The sequence below is a fragment of the Sorex fumeus genome, unplaced genomic scaffold (genome assembly GCF_029834395.1).
Source record: "Sorex fumeus unplaced genomic scaffold, SorFum_2.1 ptg000003l, whole genome shotgun sequence".
Lineage (NCBI taxonomy): Eukaryota > Metazoa > Chordata > Mammalia > Eulipotyphla > Soricidae > Sorex > Sorex fumeus.
In genome coordinates, this window is record NW_026606060.1 from 20648233 (window position 1) to 20656733 (window position 8501).

An 8501-nucleotide genomic window follows, 5' to 3' on the forward strand; every position below is an offset into this window, starting at 1 on the left:
AGTCTTTCCACCATGTTTGATCAATATAAAAGTGTGGTATTAGATAATAAACACAGCCACATCACCACAGAAAACAGGTGACTCTTGACTTGGTTATGGAGGTTTGGGGTACCCTATGGGAACCAGGGATTGAAACTGGGTTGGCCACTTGCAAGGCAAACACCTTACCCACTGTACTATATTTCCACACATATCTTCTAATTTTGGAAAGCTTTCAGTATGCCCTGGTGCAGGGCATTGACCAGGGCATTGAGACTCAACTAAGGATAAGGTACAACCCCACAGGGGAATGACTCGCAGGTCTTAGAGAAGGGCTTCAAAGTGGGCATGATGGAGTGCCCAACCTGGGACCTAGGCTCTGACAGGGGTTAATACCCCAGTGAGCTGGTGAGAGTAGAGTTCTGGGTGAGATGAGTCAGTGTAGAGTCTAGAGATGATTTCCCCACCCCCAACCCCCATCCCCATTCAATCACTGTTTCTTCATTCAGTAGAATGCTCCTGGGAGTGCAGACCAGCAAAATATTGAAAGCCCCATAGACCTTCCACATCATCGATTTCAAGCGTCATGATATCCGAGGACTCTCCTCCATGAATTGCCTGCCCAGCTTGTAGCTTTGTATTTCTGATAATTCCAGAGTCCTAAACAGGGTCAGAGATCCATGGAAAGTAGCACAGAAGGTCCTCGGAGAACCCTACAGTGACCATAGATTCTAGTGGATACGGGTGTCCTCCCAGTGATCAGCCTGTGACTGGGGCCTCCCCCGAGCTTCTGTCAGACAGGGGCAGCACAGAGAGCATCATGTTCTGCAGGTCCCCTGATAGGACCTTCCAGAGCCATTTGAGGTCTCACACCTGACTCAGGCAGGTGAGATCTCTCCCTGTCCCAACATATACCCCAATCCACCATTGATTTTTAAAGCAGCCATGCTTCTGCTACCACTGGACCTAGTGTGGTCCCATGATCAAACTTCTAACCAACTCCTACTCTATGATTCCCTTCAGCTCACTTACCACAGGACAACCGTCAGAGCTTCTCTGAGACAGGGCAGAATAAGAGTTGCCAGTGGCAGGATGAGAGAAAAAGGGAACTCGGTTACAAAGGACACCAGAGGAGAGTGAAAACAGGTTAACTGGGTATGTGTACACAGAAGAGCAGATCAGATGAGACACACACTTTTGCCTGACCTGTCTGCTCAGAGGAGTTGCCCTGAGGTGATTATGATGGCCAGGGGAATGGTTGGGGGAGAAGGAGGATGAGACTCCAGGGTGTTCACACAATCCTGTTGTCACAAGAGGCCTTAAGACTGCACATTCCACCACAGGAGCAGCAGATGGGGGTCAGCACACAGAGATTGTCTGAGCTCCTGTGGCAGCTTCCTCTGATGGTGAGGAGGGGACAGAGCAGCTGTCACCATCCTGCAGAGTCTAGGGGGGAATGGGCTGAGCAGAAGCTTCAGAGCTAGATTCAGTCTCTAACTCTCTGAACACTCATATTGGTCATGCAAGGACACTAACCTCCTTGAACAGCCAGGGGAACGGGAGGTGGGTTGCATTGTGTTCCCCATGATATCTGAGTGGAGTAACATGAGGACACCCAAAATATTACTATCAAGGTGATAGTTCATTCAGTTTGATGGATTTCTGGTCTAGTTAAACAGCCAGCAGTTTCATCAACAAGGTGTTTCCTGACAAAATGAAAATGATTTCTGACTTCTCCTCAGTTGTCAGACAAGAAGAAAAAAAAGGGGTAGTTGCCTCAGGGTCACCTTTTCTGGGTGTCCCAGAGGCATTCCTGCTCAGAGGGTGCCAGGTGTGAAGCATCAGCTCAGGCTCTGTCAGAGGTCCACACAGGCTGGTAGCTCACAACACACACACGGGAATCTCGCACTCTGGGAGGCTGGAGAGGAAGGTCAAGTTCCTCCAGGGTCACTTCCCCTGAGACCCTCCTCCCATCAGCAGGAGCCCCTCCCTCCCCCTTGTCATCACAGGCCTCTGCTGGTGGGTGCCTGAGAGGACAGAGGACGTTTTCTGGTTTCTCTATACTCCCATCTAATCATCCTTCCTGTGTTGTCACTTCAAAGTAAGTGGTGTTTTTTCATTCATGTCTACAAATAATCGCACTGGAATTGTTCAAAATGTGCAGAGTTGGGCATAATGCCAAGGTTCTCACATGGCAACACTAATATACTGTCTGTATCAGACAGGTAGTACTCACTTTCTACTCACATAGAGGAAATCAGATAATATTTTATCTAAAACTCAGCCATTGACAGTCATTTCAGTACTTTTCCCATCACACCCATGGGACCCTGTCCCCATGAACAGAGAGTAACTCTGTTCCTGACCCAGCACTTCCAAGATCCAGGCTCTTGCTCTAGTCAGTATCCGGTCTGTCTGCCATCTAGTGGCTGTTTGTGATAGGGCGATTTCAAAAGTCTCAGATGCTGGTCCCAGGGATCCTGAGAGGGACTTCAGCTGTCTTTGCAACATTGTATACCATCTGTTAACAGATCAGACTCTAATGCAAAAATATAAATAAAAGATTCCACTCCTTAACAAACTGATCAACTACTTGAGAAGAAGCTACTCAGAAGAAGAGATGTGTGTTCCCAGGAGCTAAGAATCAGGAACTAGGATTCTCATGATGACATTTCAGAAAGAATTTCAGGAGCATCAGGAAGGTGCAGGTGAAGTAACAGGTGACCAGTGGGGGATAGAGGGGACTTTCCTCAATATAGTTAGAGCCATCTACCACAAGCCTACAGCAGCATTATCCTCAATGGGGAAAAACTGAGAGATTTCCCTCTAAGATCAGGGACGAGACAAGGATGCCCACTGCTGTTCAATATACTACTGGAAGAACTTGGAATAGCGGTTAGGCAAGAAAAAGATATTAACGGCATTCAGGTAGGAAAGGAAGAAATAAGGCTCTCACTAGTCGCAGATGATATGAAACTATACTCAGAGAATCCTAAAACCTCTACCAAGAAACTCCTAGAAACAATAGGCTTGTATAGTAAAGTTGCAGGCTTAAAATCAATACTCAAAAGTTCATAGCTTTCCTATTCACAAATAGTGAGAGAGAAGAAAGTGACATAAAAAACCATCACATCACATCTTCACTGCATCTGATGCTCTCAGCAAGGGAGACACCAGGACAAGCAGCTGGGCCAGCCCAGCCTTGCACAGCTGATCTCTGGGTGTTTTTGTTCTGGTGTGCATCTCCATGGGAGGGAGATTATTATGCTGTTGACAGTAATAAGTAGCAGCATCTTCAGGCTTTAGGCTGCTGTTGGTGAGAGTGAAATCTGTCTCAGATCCACTGCCACTGAAGTAAAATTGTTTCTATTAAACTTACTTTGGATGTGAATGTAGAGGAAGAAAGGAAGGATGTGTATAAGAGAAATCATGGATTTCATTAGCATGGGGAAAGCAAAAAGACTCTGAGACTAGCCAGTGCCATACATGATCATGGGAGAAGAGGGGCTTAAAGAAAAAGTTGAAAATTTTCTCTTTTATTTGATCTCTCACTTGCCCGCATCGACCGCAATCCTTCGCTGCATGTCATTGGGTATAAACTTCATTTCGTATTCCAAGGTAGTAAGTACAACAGACTACAGTTCCTGACACTAAACATGGCTTTTCCTCCCATAACAGTTTAGCCTGAAATCCCACTAGTCAACGGAACACATCTTTGCCCCTTTCCAAATTCTGCAGTGCTTACCCCTGGCAAGAAGCAGTTTCTCCTTGGTCCATATCAGAAAGTTCCTTGGACAGTGGTGATACCCCCACTAAGAGGCTGTAACTGTGTACACATGTCATCACAATTTGATATGGGAAAGTTTTCATTATGAGACTAAAATACCTATTAAAACAGTGATTTATGAACAATTTAAAGTGATTGGACCTGCATGAACTCTTGATGTCACCGTTACTAACTTCCTGGAGGAAAATAATTTCAATAAACAAAATCATAAGATCTATTGTAATTCCAGAGCTTCTGGGATGACAGGAGGGGAAATGGAGACTAAAATATTGTAGCAGAGCTGTCTCTAATGACTCAGTATAGCTGCATCTGACACACTCTCAGAAGAGGGAAGATCCAGGAGCAGCTGGGCCAGCCCTGCATCACACAGCTGTTCTCTGGGGGTTTATGTTCTGGCTTGTATCACTGTGGGAGGGAGATTATTATGCTGTTGACAATAATAAGTGGCAGCATCTTCAGGCTTCAGGCTGCTGATTGTGAGAGTGAAATCTGTCCCAGATCCACTCCCACTGAACCGGGGAGGGACGCCTTGTTGTAAACTGGTTGCATCATAGATCAGGAGCCTAGGAGCTTTCCCTGGTTTCTGCTGATACCAGGCTAACCATTTGCTAATGCTCTGACTGGCCTTGCAGGTGATGGTGACTTTCTCTCCCAGAGATGCAGACATGGATGGAGGCTGGGTCATCTGGATATCACACCGGGAACCTGGGGTTGAAAATATAAGCACGCATTGTGACCATTCATCTTACTCTATATTATTCTCCCTGAAGCATGGGTAACACAATGTCCAGTAAACCCTCATTTCTCTCCTTACCTGGGAGCCAGAGCAGCAGGAAGCTGAGGAGCTGCACAGGGGTCCTCATGTCCACTCTGTGTGTCACAGACACTGACCCTGCAGGGTGACTCAGACTATTATTGAGTGTCCAGGCATGAGCTCTGAGCACTTGCAAATGAGAAGGGGCTGGGCAGGCTGGGGAGGCAGAGGGGGGAGGGTGTGTCTGGGGACCAGCCCAGCTGCAGGGAGGTCAGGGGTGCAGGTCCCTGTGGGGAAGCAGAACTTTGCCCACAGAGAACATGCTCCTCCCCAGGCCCCAGGAGGGCCCCAGTGTGAGCACAGAAGGGCGGGTCCCTGTGTTAGGACACAGCTTCTTACATTCTCTGCCACAGAAACAGGCTTTGTCAGAAAATACTTTTTAGACTTCCTCAGGAATTGTTCAAATTCCTTTGATTTCTCATCTGAGGATAATATTGAGGCAAGGGAAGTCTTCTCTTTGCTTTGAAATCACATTATATTTTACTGCTCTTTGTAAAGAATTATAATTTTATGTTTTTCTATTTGATAGTGGGAGGACTTTTTGTCAGTCAGTGCTCAGAAACTTGGTGGTCACTATGAATATCACATAGCCATTGGGATGAGCAGTTCAATGCCAGGGACCAAGGCTATTGCGGTGCTGCAGTGCTGGAACTGTCAGGCCTTAATCTGCAAATGCTCTGAGATATGCGGGTCCTGTGCTCACATGTGGACGCCAGTTCATGCCTCTTTTTTTCCCCACCTTATTTATTTATTTATTTTTATATTTATTTACTGAATGACTGTGGGAAAAGTTACTAAGCTTTTAGGTTTAAGTCTCGGTCATACAATGATCAAACAACTTTCCCTTCAATAGTACTCATTTTTCACCACCAAGAACTCCAGTATACCCCTCCTCCCATCCCTCCAAATGCCTGTGAGGCAGATGATTTCTACTTAACTCTTCTCTGCATTGATTACATTCATCATTTCGACAAAAGATACACCATTATTGTTTAGAATTTCCCCCCAAACAATCAGAATTGCTGAAAAGGCATTGTGAAATATTTTGTTTTCTGTAGCTGGTTATGAGAATCATATAATGTCATATAATGATTTTGGATTTCTGCAAAGAGCCAGATAATGACGAGATTGGTTTCTGTGTGTGTGGTGTTATGGCCGTGCCAGAGAGCCCCTCATGGGGGGTAAGTCGTGACCTCGGTAGGACGTGAAGGACATGCCAGTACCGTCCCCCTTCCCATGAGACTGCAATTGTCCTGTCACTGATGGCTCATAACTGGCTTTCCTATAAGCTCTGAGGTGGTGGCCACCTTGCTGCCAGGGGGAAAAAAGGCAGAAGGGAACAACACCCTTTCCCCACTGGGGACGCAAGGCGCTTTAGTTTAATGAATGGTCCATTCACTTTTTTGCCGCAAGCTGCCAGGTTCTGGATTAAGTTCCTTTGCCTCTGGAGCCATGATAGTGCCAGAGAGCCGCTTGTGAGGGGCTATTTGTGACCTCAGTAGGGCGTGAAGAATGAGCCGGTACCACCCTCCTTCCCATGAGACTGCAGTTCCCCATCACCGCCGGCTCATACCTGGCTTTCCAATAAGCTCTGAGCTGGCAGCCACCTTGTACGCAGTCCAGATGCATTTCTGCCAAAAGCCACTGGGTTTCAAGATTTGTTTCTGAGTCTCTGGTATCATGGCTCTTAATCAACTTGATGAGGAGCCAGAGAGGCCATTTGTAGGGCGGCGACTTGGGGTCTCATTGGGATGGAGAGAAAGAGTCAGCTCCACCCTCATGTGGTGAGGCCCCGTGTGTCTCGTCACTGCAGGTCCAAACCTGATTGTCCAGTGGCCTCTGGAGGATGGTGGTCCCAGGCCGCCAGGGGGAACAGGCCAAGGCACAAAACCTATTCCCACCTGGAGTGGCCCAGCGCCAGGAACCTACTGCAGGAACAGGATGCAATTCTGCCAAAAGCTTTTGGGTTCCGAGATTCGTTTCTGAGTCTCTGGGATCATGACCATTAATCAGTTTGATCAGGAGCAAGGGAGGCCATGCCTCCAATTATATAGCTGAGCCAGAGGTGGTTTGTGTGTGTGTCTCCCACATACCTAACTTTTAGCCATTTACTTTCTTGGTAAACTTTGTCCCAAGTTTTTGGGGTCTGGCCAAAGGCACAGCAGCAATTTTGGGGTATCTGAAAGTCTGACGTTGCCATCAGGCTGCTGATGCACTCACCTCACAGGTACAGATTGACCTGCTGGCGGCACCATACCCCCCAGTTCATGCCTCTTGATGGGTCAGTTTCCCCCCAAAATTGCTGTCTTATGTCTTATTTTGTGTGAGAAATTGCTATTATTAGCAGACACAAATTCAATGAGTGAAATGAATTGTACAAACATTTCGGGTCTTGATTCATAAATGAGTGCTAAGACAGAGAATATCTAACATCCCAACCCATTCTTCTCCTCATCTCCCCATCCTGCACCTGAGAAACTATTCCATTACTTCCCAGTCAACATAATAGCAAAAACTTTTCTTCCTCGTCTTGAAACAGTTGTTTCTTTTCCAGCTCTAATTCATGACACAGATCTGAATATTCCTTGACATGCTTGGATTCTCTTCCTATCTTTCATCCTCTTCCCCTGAGCTGGTCAGTTGAAAATGTGTTCAGATGTGGTGGCTGAGAAAGGACAACTTGACCGAATCCTCATTGAATATTTCAGTCTCATCACTGGTGCCTCTCTTGCTCACAAACCTCGAGTTGCTCCAAAGACACAGCAGCTCTCAGACACCAGATGAAAGACTCTGTGTCTTGAGAAGATTGAGGTGATAACACTACAGAACAGTCAATGGCTGCCCCCTCACAACAGATGAGGTTAACAGACATTAAATAAACACGCCTATGGGATGCAGGGTGCCACCTAGGGCGAGGGAGTCAGTGTGAGGTAGAGATAGGACTCACACAAGGAGAACTGTCACTCTGGACTGGGGCAGAGACCCATGCTGGGGGAGTCAGCATCCAGGTTCCTAAGAGCTCCATTCCACCACCTCATCAATACCACTGTTCTTTCGTTCTGGAGGCTGTCCCTGGAACTGCAAAAGTTATTCCCTAGCAGTATCCTATGGTCCCACACCACTGAATTCAGCACCCAAAGACCAAACCAGAATTCCATGAAACATTTCCCAAAGCTGGGCAGGAGTGAGTGATAACTGAAGGAAAAACACCATAGTAAATCCTGTGTACTACTAGATGAGACTCTAAAGCATACAAAATATTATTGAAAATATTAATTTATTTGGGGGCCCCTCATATCCTGTTTTTAGGACCCTATGGTTACTGTGAACAATACTCAGCCATCTGGCTGGGAAATGCAGTTCTAGGACTACTTGACTTGAGGCATTTCTGATCAGAATAAAAGTAACAACAACTTCATCCTAAAGGCAAGGTCAGGCTCAACAAACAAGATGAGCATGAAGCCTGAGCAATAAGAGTACAGGGTAGGAAAGGAATGGGCACCCAATTGTCTGAGGTGCCCCTGAGGCAGCCCTGCTCTGAGGGTCCAGGAGTGTGAAGCTTCAGCTCTGGATCCCTCAGAGAAACACACAGGCTGGGTCTTACACTACTCACATGGGATTCTCCCACTCTAGGCGGTTGGAGAGTGAAGTTGGAGAGTCAAGTTTGCTCAGGGTCACTTCCAGGGGGCCCTCTTCCTGTCAACAGGTGCACCTCTCTCCTATTGTCCAGCAGGTCTCTTCTGGGTGGGTGTCTGATGGGACAGAGATGGGTTCCCTGATCCCCTTAATCCCCATCTAACACCCGCGGTGTGACCTCCCTCATTTTACCTCAAGTGATTCGACAGATCTATCACCAACTATGAATATTATATATGGGGTCAAAACAGTTCTTAGTACAAAGGCACGACAGGACTTCTATTA

At 46.7% G+C, this 8501-nt stretch overlaps 1 gene segment (V, D, J or C); it reads right to left on the bottom strand.

Annotated features, from left to right (window-relative positions):
• Nucleotides 1-4151: 4151 nt before the first annotated feature.
• On the bottom strand, nt 4152-4629 carry LOC130025158 (immunoglobulin kappa variable 1-12-like). The segment is given in 2 exon segments: nt 4152-4471; nt 4581-4629. Coding segments are annotated over 2 exon segments (369 nt in total).
• Nucleotides 4630-8501: the final 3872 nt, after the last annotated feature.